Raw genomic sequence first — 19,439 nt, forward strand, 5'->3', positions numbered from 1 at the left:
ATTCTGTCCAGGGTCTCCGGAATTCGGTTTCCATGTCAGGGACACCGGACATCGCCACACATTTCAGGATAGCTAACTGGTGGTCCCCCTGGGGAGTGTCCTTTGTCCTTTGTGGCTACTCATATCAAACCGATTTTGGTCCAGTGCTTACCAACTGGGAAGAAATCTGCTCAGGGTACTCTTTGTTTTACTTCAATCTGGCAACATAGAAATGAGCTTTTTTTTTTTTTTTTTTTTTTTTTTTTTTTTGAGCCTTTTATAAAGGGTTGAAAAACATATTGGCTCTGGCGCCCTCTGGTGGCTAATCCCAATCACGCCATCTCCCCAGAAATTCAGCAGCTGCTGGCTGGGGAGGGGGGTGTGTTCGCAGGACAGACTGTGACACGTGCAGGTCTGCTCCCCTGCGTGCGTTGGTTGGCACTGGTTTTGCTTTGGTTCCACTTCTAATTTCTCCAGTGATAGAATTAGGCACTGTCCTAATTTTCCCCTTCAAAGAACTCTACATGGCGAAGCAATTTCAAATCGGAAAAATGTTCAACTGTCCCGTCAGTATCCGGGGTCTGCCTAGAAAATGGCTTATTAGGCTGTGACCGTGCTGTTTGCCATGCTTTGTAACTTGAGGTTCTCGCACTCGCCACTGCTGAAAGATGACAGGCACCAAGGTACAGGTGATGCGTTTTCACACATGTTCCCATCGCTGGCTCCCAGGAGAGATAGGACATACTTCTGCTTTAAGGGCCACACTACCAGGCAAAGCTGAATTAAAACAAGTAAGTCACGGGGCACCTGGGTGGCTCAGTCGGTCGAGCATCTGACTTTGGCTCAGGTCACGATCTTGCAGTTTTTGAGTTCGAGCCCCGCCTCGGGCTCTGTGCTGATGGCTCAGAGCCTGGAACCTGCTTCAGATTCTGTGCCTCCCTCGCTCTCTGCCCTTGCCTCACTCGTGCATACGGTGGAGACTGAGACATAAGGGACTATTTTCTTTAAATGCCACAATGGCTTCTCTGCCCGCAAAAGACCCTGACCACTGCTGGCCAGAAAAAGGCCCTAAATTTGGGAGATCTTCTTCTGTTCTAAACAATACAGTGTATTATTTATTATTTAAAAATATAATTTTTTAAGTTTGTTTTTAGTGATCTCTACTCCCAGCCTGGGGCTCGAACTCACGACCCTGAGATCAAGACGCACAGGCTCTTCCAACTGGGCCAGCCAGGTGCCCCTGTTCATTATTATTAATTAGTTGTAAAGTAAGTCAGATTGGCCTCAGCAGTCCTCCCATCCATGCCTTGTGTTCTTTCTCACGTGGTTAAAGACCGCGTATAAGGCCGCCTACACGGAACACCGCTTAAGACCGTGCCCATTCCCCAGGCTCTTCTCTTTCCAGCATGGACGAACTAAGCCCGTGGGGGCGCTTGCTGTGAATCAAGAAAAGCATGTCATCGGCCACCGTTCATCTCTCCTGCTCTCTGGAGGCCCACTGGCCTCTGCAATGCTCCCCAACTTTCTCCTCCCTGCTTGCTACTGCTTCCCGCTTGGATCCTTCTCAGCCTGTCTTCGAGCTGCCTCAGAATCAGAACGCTTTCCAAGTCTCCCCGCTTTGGGCTCCATTTGGCAGCCCGGGCTTCCACCGGCTTCCACTGGAGCGTTTCTTCAATTGACTCTCGGCTCCAAATGTTGAGGGTCTGCCCCTCTTCCTCGGGGCGCCTTACTTCACACAGTGCTATGCTCCTCACTTGGGAAGTAAGGAGGCGGGATGTGGCTGTCGGTTCTCAATCCAGAGCACAGGGGTTCCGAGGGGCCTCCAAAGAGAACTCCCAACCACTCCTTACACTCCGAGAGTCCTCCTTTGATCAGTTTTTTAAACCGGGCTTCTAAGAAACGTTTCTTTGGGGGGGAATTGCAAACTTAGGAAAAGTTTACAGAAAAGTTTCAGAAAAACAACGGACAAGATGATCTAATATCCCTTCTAAAGCTCTCAGAATTCCCTTCTCTCCCACCGCCTCCTCTGTGACCACTCCTTGGGAGGGAAGGCGGTAAGTGATACTTTATAGACAACATTTTGCGCTGGGCTCCAGCCATCAGCTCTGGTAATGGGTCTTGGGCAGCTGTCCCGGGCCAGATAAGTCACATTAGAGAACAAAACCAAGGGATTGGATTTCTTTTTAAATTAGGAGAAAAAACATGCAATGAGTTCCCGGAGACTGTTAAGACGCTTTTAAAAGATGTCTTAAATAATCACGCTCTTAAGCTTGTCTTAGTTTTTGAAACTTCTGCTTTGTTTTGGTACAAAGTTGTTCTAAAGAATGGTATGATGTCAGTGTCAGTGTCAGAATCGGTGTTGGTGTCAGGCTGAGGCAAGAGGGGGAAAGGAAACCAATGTTTATCACCAATGTTTATCACCTGCATACAAGCTTCAGGGCCTGGATGTCGATTAACGGTGGGGGGGGGGGCGGGGAGGAGGGGGAATCCTCAAGACATCCCGTGTCCCCATCCTGTAGATCAGTGCTTCCAGAATTTAAAGTCACGTGACCACATAGCTGGTAAGATGAGAACTCAGCATTCAAACCAGGTGAGCATGATGCTGAGTTTACAGTGTCCCCCAGAGAACATGGGGTCTGCCCTACTTAGGAAATGCTTCTGAGGTCCAGAGAAATCCCTTTATAAATAGCCTGGTATAATTTCTTTTCTTTAAAAAAAAATTTTTTTTTATATTTTATTTATTTTTGAGAGACAGAGAGATAGCGTGAGTGGGGGAACGGCAAAGAGACAGGGAGACACAGAATCCAAGGCTCCAGGCTCTGAGCTGTCAGCACAAAGCCCGACGCGGGGCTCACACCCACAAACCGCGAGATCATGACCTGAGCCGAAGTCGGACGCCCAACCCACTGAGCCACCCAGGCACCCGTAATTTATTTTCTAAATGGGGAAATTTGTCCAGGAGAAAATGACTAACTAGATGGATGCTAGGACAGCCGGCATAAAAACTGCACTGTCCCAGGCAAACCAGGATGTAGGTCCCCCATCCCAAGGACCAGACAAATGCCTATAATACAAGAAGCAATGCTACCACTGGGAGAGTCAGAAGCAAATGGCATGAGCAAGATTTGAACCCAAGTCTCTCTCTAAAACCCCTGTTCCTACCACCTCTTCTACTGAGGTCTCATACCTGCCCTATATTAGCGCCGGGGCAGGGGCTAGACAACCAGGGCAGCCCCCTCCTCGACCCCGAGCCTGCTGAAGCTTTTCAAACCAGCCAATTCCCAGCTTGCCTTCCCTGCCTCACCCTTTCCTTCCCCGGAAAACCAACTAAAAGCCGTGGCTCATGTTTTCCCCACACTCCTCCTGCCTCCTGGCTGACCGTGGTGCCTCCCTGTGTGGACCCCAGGGCCTGGCCCTCTTGGGGACCGTGGGCAACAAACCTTTTCAGTGGCCATCGTTTTCTTTTTCAATCTAGAAAAGGACTGGCGTCACCATACCTGAACAATAACAAAACCCAAGGCATGCGTCCCTTCTAAAGTCACTTGCCGTCTATTCCCTCCTCGTAACAGGTGGGAACAGGTGGGGCGGGCCAAAACCGTGGTAGCTCCAACCCAGAACGTTATTTTCACCAAGAACCACAGAGAGCCTGCTTTCTCCTCAATGGCGGTCGCGCAAAGCAGAGAGAAGGCACAGTGGTTCAAGAGATGACCCGGGAAAATGCTGCAGGGCCGTCCGGGCGTATCCCACACCGGACAGAGCAACACCCCACACTAAACTGGGAAAACGAAGCCATCACCACAACCAAAGTAACTCATCACTGCTCTCCCCCAGCCATGTGCTCCTGAAACCACCACCAGAAAAGTGTGGGAGTCGCCTGAAGGGCTTTTGTGGATAAGAGAGAACGGAAATACACTAAAAATATGCCAATCGAATTCACTGCGTTCAAGTACAAAAAAAAAAAAAATTTAAGAGGCTTCTAATAGTGAAGCTATCAAAGGTAGAAAAATGGAATATTCATAATTGAAAGAAATCCCAATAACGCTGGCGTGGTTTCCCCACCCCCCACCCGCCGGGGCGGTCCTGTTAGTAATTAATCTTGAAGTGCATTTCCAGCGTTCTTGTTTGTTTCAAAGTTAGGAAACAAATGTGTTTCCCTGCGAGAACAGAGTCCATAAATATTTTATGTAAGTGACAGAAGTGAATTGAATTCACCCCGAGAACATCCATCATCCACAGTTAGGACAAGAAACCTACCTGCCCACATCAGCTTCCCAGTATGTGTGCCGGGCAGGTGTTTGGAACCCCGGGGTGGAAGGAAACGTGCTTGTTTTTTTTCTACTCACCCTTTTGCCAGTGTTGCTATGCCAACGTCAGTTAACTTCATTCCCACACCTGTAGGAAGAGAGAGCAGAGATGGTATTTGTGTTTCACGGGGGGTCCTCAGAAAGGACCGGCCACCTCTTCCGGGGCTAGGGGTAGTGACAGCCTCACGGTCAAGTTCTTTCCTACGTAACACACTTTCCTCCTCATTTCCATCAGCAGAGGCTACTTTCTGCCGAGGCTGACAGCCTTTCAGACATTCGTCGGGCTTTGTGGGATGACGATGGAGGACAGCAGGCCTGTGACGGCAGCTGAGGGGAGTTGTGTCTCGTGGAAACCAATGGTGGGGTCTGCCGCCCCAGGCCACCTGAGCCCTTTGTGGCTGGGGGAGTGATGTCCTCTGTCCACCCGGCCCGCGCCCTCTGCTGGAGGAGGGAGGCCGGTAGCGCTCTGAGGGACTCTCAGGCTTGTCACTTGTCCCAGGAGCTCTCTGCCCAGAAATGCTCAGGTCGGGGCTGCGGTCCGCTCCACTTCCTCACCGAAAGTGGAAGCCCTAGGGGCGCCTGGGTGGCGCAGTCGGTTAAGCGTCCGACTTCAGCCAGGTCACGATCTCGCGGTCCGTGAGTTCGAGCCCCGCGTCAGGCTCTGGGCTGATGGCTCGGAGCCTGGAGCCTGTTTCCGATTGTGTGTCTCCCTCTCTCTCTCTGCCCCTCCCCCGTTCATGCTCTGTCTCTCTCTGTCCCAAAAATAAATAAACGTTGAAAAAAAATATTTAAAAAAAAAAAAAAAAAAAAAAAAGAAAGTGGAAGCCCGTGCGCAATGGCAGGTGGCGTGGGCGTGGGCCGGGGGGGTGGGGAGGGGTGAGGTCGGCAGTGACAAAGTTCAAGGTGGCATCTGTTCAGTTCAAAGCCCAGCTCCAGATATGGGATTACCCATCTCCATGAAGATGGTCTCCCAGTTGAGGACAGAAGATTTTCTGGGTTGGCTTTAGGCCTCGGGGGAAACACTCCCGAGCTACGTGTAGGCTTTTAACCACTGGTCTGGAGATGCTGACGCGTGTCACCCGTGGCCCAACTCTTTGACGCTTCTCCTAACCTCTCTCCATTCACCCGTTGGCAGGGCCGGCTACCAAAGCCAAACAACCAGAACAGCTGCCGGAGCCTTCCGCTCTGGTTCAGCAAAGAGCCACACTATCCCTGCTGGAATCCAAGCACACGGAAGTGGAGAAGAGGCACGCTCTGGGACAAATTTCCCCAGACAAGAGGCAGTGGAGTGAGCACGCCCGGCTCACTCTATGTCCTCAACCTCTCCCAGATCTGGAGGAAGACGCCCCTTTCCGGTGCCCGGAGTGTGGGTGGCCTCTGGCCTTTCCGGACTCTCCCTGCCACACCAGGAACCAATTCAGCCACTGTCTCTCTAGGCTGATGGCTACGGGCCCTTGGTCCAATTTAGCGGACCTCTTCCTCACGCTCACTCACGCAATCTAGTCACAGGCCTTCTATGGCAGGGCCTGGGGTCCACGGTGCCACCGACCAGTCTGTCTGGCTTGCCTCCTCCTCTCTTGCCCCTAACTCTTATCCTATCCAGGCCTGTGACTGCTGTATCCCCCACGGCCAGCAGATGCCCTGCTCACTGAGAGGCCCGGCCACACGGAAACCAGTCTGGGCTGTGGCCAAAGGAACAGGCAACCATCTTCTCCGAAGCCAACCCTGAGGTTAGACGTGATGGCAACCTAGCTCCGTGGGTCTCGACTCCCAGAAGCGCTGTTTTCTGGGGCCCTGGAAAGGAAACCTAATGGGTTAATGCTCTGACGCAGTAGCATGTGCCCGGAGCGTGGCAGAAATCCAGGCCATGCTGCTATTCAGGCCGGTTAGGCAGACAGAAGCAACGCGCTTTTCTGCAGTGCACCTGTGAGCTAAATCAGACACGGCACTTTGGGAGAGCCAGCGGGCAAGTTCAAAGGCTCTTTTTCAGCTGGCGACTACTTCACCTCATTCTTTCAAAGCTGCGAATGAGAACGTATGCAGAAATGCTGCACATCGCCTTTATTACAGGGACTGTGCTTTTTAATAAATAAACAAACAAATAAATAAATAAAGACACCAAATTGTAAAAACCCTCTTTGGATAGCTTGTTTTTGTGGAAAGCCGTATTTAAAAATCATAGCTCTGAGCTGCACGGAGGGCCAATTTAAAAAAAATTTTTTTTTCAATATTTATTTTTGGGACAGAGAGAGACAGCATGAACAGGGGAGGGGCAGAGAGAGAGAGGGAGACACAGAATCGGAAACAGGCTCCAGGCTCCGAGCCATCAGCCCAGAGCCCGACGCGGGGCTCGAACTCACGGACCGCGAGATCGTGAGCCGGCTGAAGTCGGACGCTCAACCGACTGCGCCACCCAGGCGCCCCGAATTTTAAAAAGTTGTTTGGCACAAGGGTCCTTGAACTTGGGCATTGCCTTTCCTGCCTCTCACGATCACCAGCTGTCACTTACAGTTTAGAAAATTGGAATGTAATTTTGAAAAGGAAACCTCTCTCTCTCGGTTTAATGATGTGCCAGCAATTCTATCCATGCGTCTACAGGAAAATAATTTGAAGACCAGTTGGGGATAACGGTCATCTGCAGGTTGTTTCCGGTGGAAGGAAGGAAGTAGGCGGCATCAGAAATTTGTTCTCCAGAACATGAGTTCTTGGGTCTTTTGGGCCACAGCTTCCTAGGAACCTTAGTGGTTGGTCCCAGCAGCGGGCAGATCCCAAGACCAAATCACAGGCGGGACTTTGACTCCCAAGCTGGCAGGACCCACGGTGATCCTGTCAACAAGCAAGCCCAACCAGGCAGGGGATAGCTTTTAAGAGTCCAAGAAGGTGGGGCGCCTGGGTGGCTCAGTCGGTTAAGTGGCCGAATCGGCTCAGGTCATGACCTCGCAGTCCGTGAGTTCGAGCCCTGCGTCGGGCTCTGTGCTGACAGCTCGGAGCCTGGAGCCTGTCTCAGATTCTGTGTCTCCCTCTCTCTGACCCTCCCCTGTTCATGCTCTGTCTCTCTCGGTCTCAAAAATAAATAAACGGTAAAAAAAAATTAAAAAAAAAAAAAAAGAGTCCAAGAAGGTAATAGTTGAGTTCGGGTTTGCTTGGGGTTTTGTTTAGTTTTTCCATCCTAATTCCAGTGTCTCAGTAAAATTATAAAATGCACAGGTTATTTAGAAAATGGATGTGCTACCTTGTGCACAGCAATGATGACTAGAGAGAGATTTTCCTCAGAAGCAGAGAGTAAATAAACATTGTTATGATACACTGTGCCAACACATTAAACCGTACATGTCACTTACAGAGAGCCGTAACGTTTCACTACACTTGTTTACAAGTGCCTGGAAGCGAAACTAGCTGTGCATGAAGCTCCAGGGTGTTGCTTTTCGCCAGAAGAACGATATTTATAGCGAAATTAACTCTGAAGGAGAAAAGATGGAGGGGCCATCAAGAATTGCACAGCCAGTGTCTAATGAGAATAGATAGCTGTGTATTAAGACCGTGTGTGTGTGCGTGTGTGTGTGTGTGTGTGTGTGTGTGCATGTGGCAGTGAAGTCTCTTCAGAAAGTGAGCAGACATGACTGCCTTCGATATGCAGACTGGCCCCATCTTCGAGACTGTAGCATTGCATTTCCCAGCTGGTCTTCAAGAAGTTCCTCGCTGGAAGCTTTAACATCAGGAGACGCTTGCAAATCTCTTGCAAATTGGTAGATTTGTGGTTTAGTGGAAAGAGCTTGGGTTTTGGAGTCAGAAAGCACAGGGGTGGAGTCGTGGACCCCTCTGCTTATTAGCGGAGTGACAGCAGGCAATTAAAGCACCGTCTCTGAGCCTCTGTTTTCTCATCTGCAAAATGGGATCATAATGTGCTTTGCAGGGTCATTATGAAGATGGCACAAAAGTCGTCGGAAAAAATGAAGACATACAAAAACTGGTGACCTCCAAGCACGGTGCATAGCCTAGTTAATTCTATTGTGCCGGTGCGAGTCCCCTGGTTTTGACACTGAACGAGAGTCACGTAAGACGTTAACAGTAGGTGAAGCTGGGTGAAGGGCACACAGGGAACTCTCTGAACATTTTTGCAACTTCTTGTGTCTCTGGTTATTTCAAAATAAAAAGTTAAAATAAATGGGGAGCACTTATGATGCGGCAGTGCTGTGCCAAAAGTTTACTATTCTATTTAATGCTCACAACAACCCCACGTGTAAAGCACTGAGGCACAGAGGTAAGTAATCTGCCCAAGGCTAAGAGCTAGCGAGCTGGGGGCAGGCGGGGGGCGGAGGGGACAGAACCCAGACGCGGTCTCGCTCTTGAGCAGCATGATCTAGGTAGAGCTTGAGATCCTCGTGTGTGACCACGTCTGACCTACAGCGGGCATGCAATTATAGTTCAGATTTTTCTTCACGGCATGATTATTTGGAAAGGAAGAGGAAAAGGAAACCCCCTGTGGTAGAAGCCGTTCCTGCCCCACCCAGTGCCCTCACCCTGTTTCCGTGCACACTGGCTCCACCTCCACGGGCCACCAGCATTTCTTTGCCTGAGAACTTTCTCTGATCACGGGAGCCTGCTTTGCTCAGCCTGGCTTGTCCCCGTGCAGGTGGCAAGTGCCGAGGAATTAACACCCCCGCCAGGACTCCCCTTCCACTGGTAGCTACAGGCAGTGGGTGTGCAAATACCCCCAGTCCCTCGCTCCTTGGGTGCGACAGTCCCGAGAAGCGTGCTCTGCACAGGCTCCCAGCGTCTCCCCAGCAGGCATGAGCTTCAGCAACCCACAGAGGGAACTGGTCGTATTCTAAGGGACCTTACTGGCCGCCTTCCCACTGCCTGTCACATTTCTGCACTCTCCGAGGTGTTTCCTGGGATGCTGTCTCAAATATTAGTATCTGGACATTTGTGGCAGTGAAGGATTCACCTTACCCAAATAAAGGTCCAATCTTTGCCCAACTCCTGAGAGGTAACCTCTAAAAATATGGCACCTCTCTTGAGGGACCCCAAACCGCAACTTGGCTCAGGGCCGTCTCTGTGGGTAACCAAATTATGATAACGCCACTGCATGCATGCAACAAATGCACTCCCATCAGTTTGTATACAAATTCAAGGTGCCGTAAATGAGCTAGGGGAGCTTGAAATCTAAACCGAACCGTGAAAGACCCTCTCACCTACTACCCATGAATTACCAGGCACCTGGCTGGCTCAATCGGTTAGTGTCCAACTCTTGACTTCGGCTCAGGTCATGATCTCACAGTTCGTGAGTTCGAGCCCCACATGGGGCTCTGCGCTGACAGTGCGGAACCTGCTTGGGATTCTGTCTCCCTTCCTCTCTGCCCTCCCCCACTTGCTCTCTCTCTGTCTCGAAATTAAAAAAAAATTTTTTTTTAAGTTTTTAATTAAAAAAATTAAAAAACAATTTAATGTGTCTTTTGGAACAGCCAGATTTTCATAAACACTTCTGAATTGCACCTGTTGAGGACATAACAATAAAGCCAATTTTTAGTTGCCTGTGGTAATAGGAAAGCATTATTGGCATGAATTAAAATGTACTTTTTTACTCCATTTGGCTCGTCATTTCAGATTCCTTTGTCAGACCTTGTTTGTGTGTGTGTGTGTGTGTGTGTGTGTGTGTTTTAATGTCTATTTATTTTTGAGAGACAGAGCACAAGTGGGAGAAGGGCAGAGAGAGGGAGACACAGGATCCAAAGCAGGCTCCAGGCTCTGAGCTGTCAGCATAGAGCCCGATGTGGGGCTTGAACTCACGGACCACGAGATCACGACCTGAGCTGAAGTCGGATGCTGAACCAACTGAGCCACCTAGGCATGCCTGTCAGACCCTGTTTCTGATGAGATATTAGTAACACCCTCTGCTGGTAAAGACTCTTAAAGACATGCAGCAGACCTCCCCGCCTCCCCCTGGCCACATCCCCAGGAACATTCCAGGTCACAGCATCCCGGGAGCCCGGGGCAGGCTGCTTTCCTCACCCTGCATGTCCGTGACCAGGAGGCAGCCGCTCGTTCTCTGGTATACCCAGTGCTGGAAGGTGCAACACTTCTGACCAGCCTCCGATTCTCTTCTCAAGAAGTTTATTTCCTTCCCGTCCCGGATGGAATACTTCACAAATTCTCCAATCAGCTCCTCCTCCACTGTGGCATAAGGGATGTTGTTTTCCGGTCGGTGGATAAGAAAAATAGGGATTATCCTGGAAGAAAAGACAGCATGGGCACACATCACATTCTCAGGTGGTAACAAAGCCGGGGAAGGGGGGGTGTTCTGTCTTCACTTGGATTAGCAGGGAGCTGCAGAACCAATCCCTGGGTCCCCTTAGATGTAGGCTAACCCCTCACCGCAATGATTGTTCAACAGGTGAAAAGATGTATTTCTGGTTTTCATTTGTTCCTAGAGTTGGTCAGAAACTCCTCCTGGGGGGTGGGGTTTAATCGCCCGCGTACAAACGAATGTTTTCATTACAGTCATATCTCAGTGACCCGCCAGCCACGTGTCCACCCATCATATCCTTTTCTTCCCTTCCTCCCTTCCATTCAGTCAGCAAATACTTATTCAGTGGTTTCCAGGTCAGTCTTCCAGATGCCGTTCTAGAAAACAGTGAAGAACACAGGGGCTCTGCTTTCAAGGATCTTACATTTAATTTTTTTTTTAACATTTATTTATTATTGAGAGACAGAGAGACACAGAGCATGAGCAGGGGAGGGCCGACGGGTGGAGAGACATAATCTGAAGCAGGCTCCAGGCTCCGAGGCATCAGCACAGAGCCCGACGCGGGGCTCGAACTCACAAACCGCAAGATCGTGACCTGAGCCGAAGTCCGACGCTCAACCGACTGAGCCACCCAGGCGCCCCGCAAGGATCTTACATTTAAACGAAAGAGGCGGGCAACAAATACGTACGTGTGTGCTACGTGAGAAAACAAAGCAGTGAAAAAGCACTAGGGAGCGCGGGGGTCAGAGAAGGGCTGCTATTTGACTGAGGGAGATCAGAGAGGCCTTGCTAAGGAAGAACGTTTGAGCAGAGACCTGTAGGAAGGGAGCTAGGGAACCGTGAGGGCATCTATGGCAAGAGCATTCTAAGTAGAAGGAACAATAAAGGGAAAAGGCTGGGGCAGGAGCATTCTGGGTGTGTTCTAAGAACAGCAAGGGCCCAGTGTGTGGCTGGAGTAGAGTCAGCAAAGGGGAGACAGGAGTAGCTGCGTGAGGCCAGGGAGGGCATAGGAAGCCAGACCTTGTGGGGTCTGGAAGGCCATTTGAAAAACTCTCCCCTTTACATCCCTTTGGATGAGGAGCTACCGGACGGTTTTGGACAAAGGATTGCCGTTATCACACGTCTGTGTTGCGGACGACCCTGTGGAGACGGGACTGTGCAGGAGTAAGGACAGGAGCAGGGGGGCCGGTGAGGAGGCCGCCCGGTCGTGAAGGCAGCTCCAGTGGAGAAGTGATCAGATCCGGAATGTGGCTGTCAGCACAATCCGTTCACGGTCACCCGACCCGCCCACCACCACCATGACTATGTCAAACCTGCTCTTCCCTCCTCCGACTGCCCGCACCTCCTCCCCAACCTCACTTTCAACTGATGACCTCGCTTCCTGTTTTACTGTGAAGGCTGCAACAGAGAGCTTCTAAGAGCTGCACGGTCCCGCCTCCTCAGTCTGTGCCCGTATATTCCCCTCCCCGCCCCCACTGTGGACGAAGCCTCCTGGCTCCCCCCCACCCCAAACCACTTCTTCCGCTGGTGCCCTAGATCTGCCCGACCCCTCTGGTGCCCCAGGATGTGGCTCTAGCAAGCATTCCCCACATTCCTGCATCCCATTTTCCTCTGGGAAACCGACTCACTGCCAGTGGCATAGCGACTTGCTGAAATAGCTCCGGGCAGCCCGTGGGGCCCATAACCCACTCAACTACTGACTCAGTTTACGTCAAAACCCAGGTCAGTTGCAGACTCACCGTCTGCCATCCCTCCCCTCCCTTTGTCTCTTGAACCCACTCAGAGATGCTCTCCCACTAAGGAAGCTTCGGTCAAGGGCACCAGCAGCTTGTGTTGCAGACTCTGTGTTGCAGAGTCTAACGGTCTCTTCTCCGCCCTTGTCTTACTTGCCCTCAGGGGCGCCTGACACGGCTGATCTCTCGGAGTCCCCTTCCCACTGCTTCCAGAAACTCCCTTCCTCTTGGTTTTCTTCCTGCTTCATTGCTTCCTCTTTCCCTGGCTCCTTCACTGGCTTCTCACTTCTCCCCAACCTCTGACACGCCCCTGAACAGCTTGTGCCAGAATCTCACAAACCTCACCAGGAGAGCGAACATGAAAGAGACATGGTCCCTGCTTTGCAGGGACAACCGCTGGGAAGGGTGCACAGTGGAGAAGCTTCCAGCTGCCTACTCTTAACTAAGGAAGATAGCAGGCTCTCCAGGAGCAGTGCAGCGGCACGCGAGTGGTAAAGACCGAGTAGAAATAAGCTGGTAGGAGGCGAAGCGGGGCGGTGGGGGGGGGGGGCGACGCGGGGAGCATCGCCCCTAGCTTCGTGTCCCTCCTGCTCACTCACGCACGCACACAAGCCAACCTGAGCCGCTCCTCCTGGTCCCCGCTTCCCCCCCACCCTACCTGAACTGAAGCTTCCTGATGCTTCTCCCTGAGTTCCACCCCAGGGACGCACTGCTGGCCCCTGCCACCCCCCAAACACAGCTACTCTGCACCGAGCAAGATGTGAAGTCACAGCTGGCCATTCCCATTCATCACTGAGCAAGGAAGAAATCGCATCAGAGCTTGTGGAAGGATGTGCCTGAATCCGCCTCGGCTGCTACTCACTGCGGAGAGGCACAGGGTCCGCAAACCATTGCCTGTGGGCCAACTCCGGTCCGATGCCTGTTTACAGCCCACAAGCCAAGAATGGTTTTCACACACGAATATTTGGAATTGATGTGATCAGAGGGGAACACTAACTCTGAACCCCAAGGGTAAGCCAAGTTGCTTTAAAAAGTTAGCAAAATGGGGCGCCTGGGTGGCTCAGTCAGTTGAGCGACCAACTTTGGCTCAGGTCATGAGCTCGCAGTTCATGGGTTCGAGCCCTATGTCAGGCTCTGTGCTGACAGCTCAGAGCCAGGAGCCTGCTTCAGATTCTGTCTCCTCTCTCTCTACCTTTCTCCCACTTGTGCTCTGCCTCTCTCTCAAAAATAAATAAACATTTAAAAAAATTTAAAAAAAAGAATTCCATTCTTCTCATTAGTAAACTTATACACTAAAGAATTGAATTCAATTATTAATATATTTTGACACTTATCAACCAAGATTTGTAGATACTGGTTTTCTTTCTTGTTATGCAAGTATCAACATAATAGCTTCTTTTTTAAAATTTTTTTAAAGTTTATTTACTTTTGGGAAAGAGAGACAGAGTGCGAATGGGAGAGGCGCAGACAGAGAGGGAGACACAGAATCCGAAGCAGCTCCGGGCTCTGAGCCGTCAGCACAGGGCCCGACGTGGGGCTCGAACTCACAAACTGCGAGATCATGACCTGAGCCAAAGTCAGACGCTTAAGTGACTGAGCCACCCAGGCACCCCATAATGGCTTCTATTTTGCCTACTGGCCCACAAAGCCTAAAAGAGTAATGATCTGGCCCTTTACAGAGAACATTGGCCAACACCAGGTCTCAAGTTTTGTCTTCTATTGATTACTATCACCTTGACTCTTTATTTCCTCTCTCTGCCCCAAGGCTACAAACATGGTCACACCTCCTCATTTTAAAAACTGCGATCCAATTTGACAATAAATTTCATATATTGGGGAAAAAAAACAAAAAAAACTACGATCGTCGATCATCGCCTTCCATTGATGGGTCTCTGCCCTCACGTTTCATTCCCCTTCCCTGGCTTCCTTCACTTCTGTCACCATTTGGACGAGTGAACTCCATTTGTATCCATGGCCCTAATTCCAATGTACTCTTTGACCCAGTACCCCTCATTTTACAAAAATCCTGCTTGCTAAGGTCACTCATTCTGATGGCTTTTAGCAGCCCAGTGTGGCCTCATGGCTTCCAGACAGAGAGACCAGGCGAAATGCTTGTCCCACTGGTCCTTCTCACCCTCTCATCCCTCCAAGTCCCCAAGAAACCAGGGTGATAATACAAGAGAGAGTAAACACACTCACTCTGGCACTTCTCCAAAGCCTTCCAGAGGCTGTGCTTCGGCAGCATAGATCTTGGCATAGTATCTGGCAGTATTTTGGACATAGCATTCCTACATCACCCAAACACAAGGGAAAGACAAGTGAGTAGAAGAAATTCAGAGTTGCCGGTAAAGCTAATCAGACTTCCCAATAAAAAGTCAAGCCAGTGGATTCCCCAACCCACCCCCTGGTTGCAGGCACAGAAGCAACAATTATTGCAGACTCGAGTTGTCCACTTGCAGAGAACTCTGAGACTCGGAGGAACTATCCAGGTAAAGCTCAAGTGGTCTCTAGGACCAGGCGTTCTGAACTATCAAATTTCTAGAACGCACATGGCTGAAATTCATCCTGGGCTAAGGGGACTGGCCCCATGGCAGGATGTCGGGCACAGCTCGGGGTGTGCTGAGCTCTCCCATCTGAAGCTCTTCTTCAAAGGTGTAATTAGAGTTGTGGGTAGCCAACACCTTGGCAACACTGTTGGCTTAGGAAAGGGCAAACTGGATTCTGCTTTCTACTCAGTGGGGTCTTTCAAGAGGGAGTGTGGACGCTGGGGGCTTTCCCTGACTGGATCAGATGGTATTTGAGATGGAAAAAATACATAGTGAAAGAAAAGAAAAGAGAAGGGTTGACTTGGAGGAGGAAGGAATACGATTGGCAAAACTCTGTACTCAAAAGAGGGGCTGCCTTCATGAGCCCCAAGTCCCAGCGGACCTCACCACACCTAAGACAATCCTGGAGGGCTAGTGCTTGATGGCATCTAAGAGATTCACTGAAGTATAACCTATTCATTTTATAGGTAATAATTTTAGAAGGGTGCCTAGCTTGCGAAAGAGCTAGACCCAGCTGTCCTGAAAGCTCGGCCACTGCTCTGGGTCAGGCTCTCGATACTCTTGGTGTCAAGAGTGAAATACTCAGACCAAAGTGGGAGGCAGGGAGGGAAGCCCATGTTCTCTTCTTGTCTCAAGGTTCTGTGACTCAATAACACAGGGAGATGGGAGCTTAGCTAGAGCCTTGGATCAGTCTCCCTTCATAGCTTATAGGCTAACATTGACCCAAACTCAAGAAGGCAAGAAACAGGACACCTGCTGCCCCCTCTGAATATAGCCCACCCCCTTCCATAAAGTAAACAAGAATCTAGAAACTATGCCCTTGGGGATGCTTGGGAATCCTGGCATCCCCTGTAGCTTGGACCCCCCACCTTCCACATCATCCTGTGTCTGAGTGGACGCAAGGACCTCATGGGGCTTCCTAGAAACAGAAATGATCCCAGCCCAGGTCAGAGCCGGTGAGGGGCCTCCAGACACAGGGTGAGTCCCATCTGGCTGGCATGAGGGCAAGAAATTACCCCGAGAACTCAGACATGGTTCCCAGCATTCGGGCTTGATCCAGGGGCTCCCTTACAGCCACACCCCAAAGGGAGAGAAACACCCTCTTGGAGACACTCCCAACAATTCCGAGTCTGACTTTCATCTCAGGCTCTCGTGGGTCCCCCCCTCACACCCCACGTGACTCTGTAGGGCAGGTGGGCCCACCTGGGCAGCGAGTTTGTAGTTCCTCTGGATGAGCTCATCGTTGTTTCTGGTCCCGTAGGCAACGGCGTTGTGCACCTTGAGCACGCAGGCGTGGCCGGGCTGGAAGACGGGCATGAGGCCCTGCATCACTTTGCTGCGGAAGGCTTTCCGGTGGACCCCTTCTCCAAAGTGCAGCTCCTCCGTGGCGATCTGACCTCGCAGGTGGTCCCCAAAGTAGCTGTCCCTGAGGAAGTCTTCTCTGAAGATGAGTTGGCTGAATTCAATCTCTTCACATCCTAAAACACACCTCACCTTTAGTTGGACAGAATATCCCAGCCCCCATCCTGCTTCTTGGCTCATGGTTGTTCCCACACAGGGACGAGGACAAGGCTGGCCTGTAGAACCTGGACGGGAGACCACACAGAACTCCCAACAGAGAGAGGCACAGCTCAAAGATGAGAAGGCGGGGGGGGGGGGGGGGGGGGGGGGACAAGTCCTCGAGGAGGCAGGAAGATCGGTATGAGGCTCCAGTGGATCTCACTGGAGAGGGGAGAAAACCGGTGAGGGAGAAACTGGGGAGACCAGGAAAAGAAGTTTAGACAGATCTGGAAAATACAGACAGGACCACGAAAGGTAACCAAAGGCAAGCTGAAGTGTGGAGGGGGAAGGAGGAACCAACGATAAGACATGACAGATCAGTTTCTCAGCCCTTTTTCTCATGACTGCCCCCGAAAGGAGTCTTTTCAGACTTTTTTTTAATTGATCCCCCCCCCCATAAATTTCAATCCCACAGAGGTCCTGTATATCCGTTTATGTGTGTCTATCTGTGCTTCACACACAATCAGAGTAAGTTTTTTTGCCTCCTCAAGAACCAATTTTTGTCTTCTCGGGGGCAATATCGTTTCCCCATGTTGAGAATGTCTGTGGTAGCTATAAGAAATAGGTAGGCAGGGACAAAACAGTTAAAAAGAACCTCGTCTGAGGAGACACTGAAAAAAAAAAAAAGCCTGATTATTTTGGATTTATGTGTAAAAAGAAAAGTAGAATTATTTTTTTCTAGCACCGGGTTTTCTCATAGTGGATTCTCCACGTTTCAGGTGACCACGGATGCAATCGAAAGGTTCCCTTCTAACCTAGAGATGAACAGGTCAGCCTTCTGGTGGGCTGAGAGAAGAGAAGAAGACAGCTTTCAACGAAATCCGTTTGGTTAGAGTTCTTTAGCGCCCTTTAATCCTCGAAGTCGATGAAGACTCACATCTTTCTGAATGTTTAAAACAAGAAAGAAATCACGGGTCGTGTGAAAATCTCACTTCACGTTTCTATTTAGACTCTTTAGAGAAACATTTTTCTCTGCTTTTAAAAATATTTTCAGGTCACGTGTTTGAAGAGCAGCCAGTGACTGAAGCGAGCTACTAAAGGTATACAGAGATGAAAATTATTGTCCGAGAGTATCGACCTGTTTGAGGGGGACTCAAACAGTAAAAGTGCTGGGGGTGCCTGGGTGGCTCAGTGGATTGAATGTCAGACTCTTGATTTCAGCTCAGGTCATGATCCCAGGGTCACGGGATTGAGCCCTGTGTTGGGCTCTGTGCTGAGTGTGGAGCCTGCTTAGGATTCTCTCTCTTTCTCTGTCATCTCTAAAAGAAAAAAAAGAAAAGGGGCGCCTGGGTGGCGCAGTCGGTTAAGCGTCCGACTTCACCCAGGTCACGATCTCGCGGTCCGTGAGTTCGAGCCCCGCGTCGGGCTCTGGGCTGATGGCTCAGAGCCTGGAGCCTGTTTCCGATTCTGTGTCTCCCTCTCTCTCTGCCCTTCCCCCGTTCATGCTCTGTCTCTCTCTGTCCCAAAAATAAATAAACGTTGAAAAAAAAAAAATTAAAAAAAAAAAAAAAGAAAAAAAAGAAAAGAAAAAGTGCTGAAGATGCCTGTGGAAAGAGCGTGTGTAGGAAGATCCTCCAGGATTTCACGATGGTGAGCAGGAGCCTCAGGCCAAGTAACCTGTCCCAGGTTTCTAGAAAGATCTATGGTGGAGAAGCAAGGGAACAGGCAGGCAATTGGGACACTGTCGCAGACAAATTAAAAAAAAAAAAAATGTTTCTGATGTTTATTTATTTTTGAGAGAGAGAGAGACAGAGACAGAGCATGAGCGGGGGAGGGGCAGAGAGAGAGGGGGAGACACAGAATCCGAAGCGGGCTCCAGGCTCTGAGCTGTCAGCACAGAGCCCAATGCGGGGCTCGAACTCACGAACCGGGAGATCATGACGGGAGCCAAAGTCAGACACTTAACTGACGGAGCCTCCCAGGTGCCCCCCAGGCAAATTTTAAGAGATTATTTATCATAGATTTCATCTTTAGTGACAGAACTAGAAAGAAAATTAATTTACAGAGAAGAGTATAGGTTTTTTTTTTAAGTTAAATTCAAAAACTGGATCACTTAGAAAAAGGGATGCTTTTTATATAACCCAAATCTTCTTAATTCTAGTTGCACAAATGATTTCATTTTAACAATTTGGCCCCTAATACCACTTAAAGAATATAGGAAGTGTTTTATGTATACAGCCCAATAAATATGAATTATATTTATCCCATTCTATTCTCCTTCAAAATCCCCAAATTTCTAAAACTCAATTATTATTAACAACAACAACTGCACTGAGTGCTTAAAAAATGCATCAGATTTAATACAAAAGTTGTTTCCGACTGTGTGCTTAGAAAGAAGAAGGTAATTTTTTTTCTATAGTACTGTATGGGGTATAATTAACAATCTGGTCTATAATTTCCAACAGAAAGCCTACTTAACAAAGATAAAACAGTGAAAGGAAAAAAATAAATCTTAGGACTTCCCTTTGAAAGCCCCATGTGCGATCATTAAATTGTGCTAGCTTGTGTTTTATTTGAACCATCATTCATTTTTGGGCTTTCCCACGAGCTGGGTTTTATTAGTTTTTAATTAGAGCCCAGCCTGTAAAATGTTATGTGTTCCTCCTCGGGAGAATTCAACTAATAAAATGTTTATCACCAAATAAGAAAGGTGATAAAGAAGTTATTTGAGGCTTCTTCATCCGAGAGATCAAGGGGACCGGGACCAGTGCCAAAATGCCAAAGGAAAGCACCAAAACTCATCTTTCATTTCCACGAAGATGCGAAGGAATGGGGTTCTCCTAGGACACCTGACTGTCTTTGGGATCTGCTTAGTGAGTCAAACTGGGAAGTAAACCGAAGCAACAAACCAGGCTGTGTCAGTGCCAGACGCTGAAAACCCGCTGCAGAGGGGCTGGACGCAAGCCTGAGGCTTCAAGGAAGGAGTCTGACCCCAAGGCCCCCACCGACACATCCTCAACAACTGCGCGCCCCAGTCCGATCTTTCATAAACACTACACCTCTGCACGTTGGTAGCCTCACGCACTTATTACGGGCCTCGCCACCAGCTTGAAATAGCTCAGGAATTGTC

The 19,439-nt window shown here is 49.7% G+C and overlaps 1 protein-coding gene across 12 annotated transcripts in view; it reads right to left on the bottom strand.

The window, feature by feature from the left end:
* The window catches only part of ALPK2 (alpha kinase 2), a 150,896-nt gene that overhangs the window by 9,925 nt on the left and 121,532 nt on the right, over window positions 1-19,439 (bottom strand). For 11 of the 12 annotated variants that reach the window (XM_045458303.1, XM_045458293.1, XM_045458300.1 and 8 more), the window contains 4 exons: window positions 16,013-16,287; window positions 14,463-14,551; window positions 10,296-10,513; window positions 4,323-4,371 (listed from right to left, as the gene is read on the bottom strand). In XM_045458303.1, the coding sequence (XP_045314259.1) occupies window positions 4,323-4,371; window positions 10,296-10,513; window positions 14,463-14,551; window positions 16,013-16,287 (631 nt within the window). Of the gene's footprint in view, window positions 1-4,322; window positions 4,372-10,295; window positions 10,514-14,462; window positions 14,552-16,012; window positions 16,288-19,439 lie in introns of those variants that run through there. The other variant, XM_045458304.1, reaches the window with a different exon arrangement.

The sequence above is a fragment of the Leopardus geoffroyi genome, chromosome D3, assembly GCF_018350155.1.
Source record: "Leopardus geoffroyi isolate Oge1 chromosome D3, O.geoffroyi_Oge1_pat1.0, whole genome shotgun sequence".
In the NCBI taxonomy this organism is placed as follows: Eukaryota; Metazoa; Chordata; class Mammalia; order Carnivora; family Felidae; genus Leopardus; species Leopardus geoffroyi.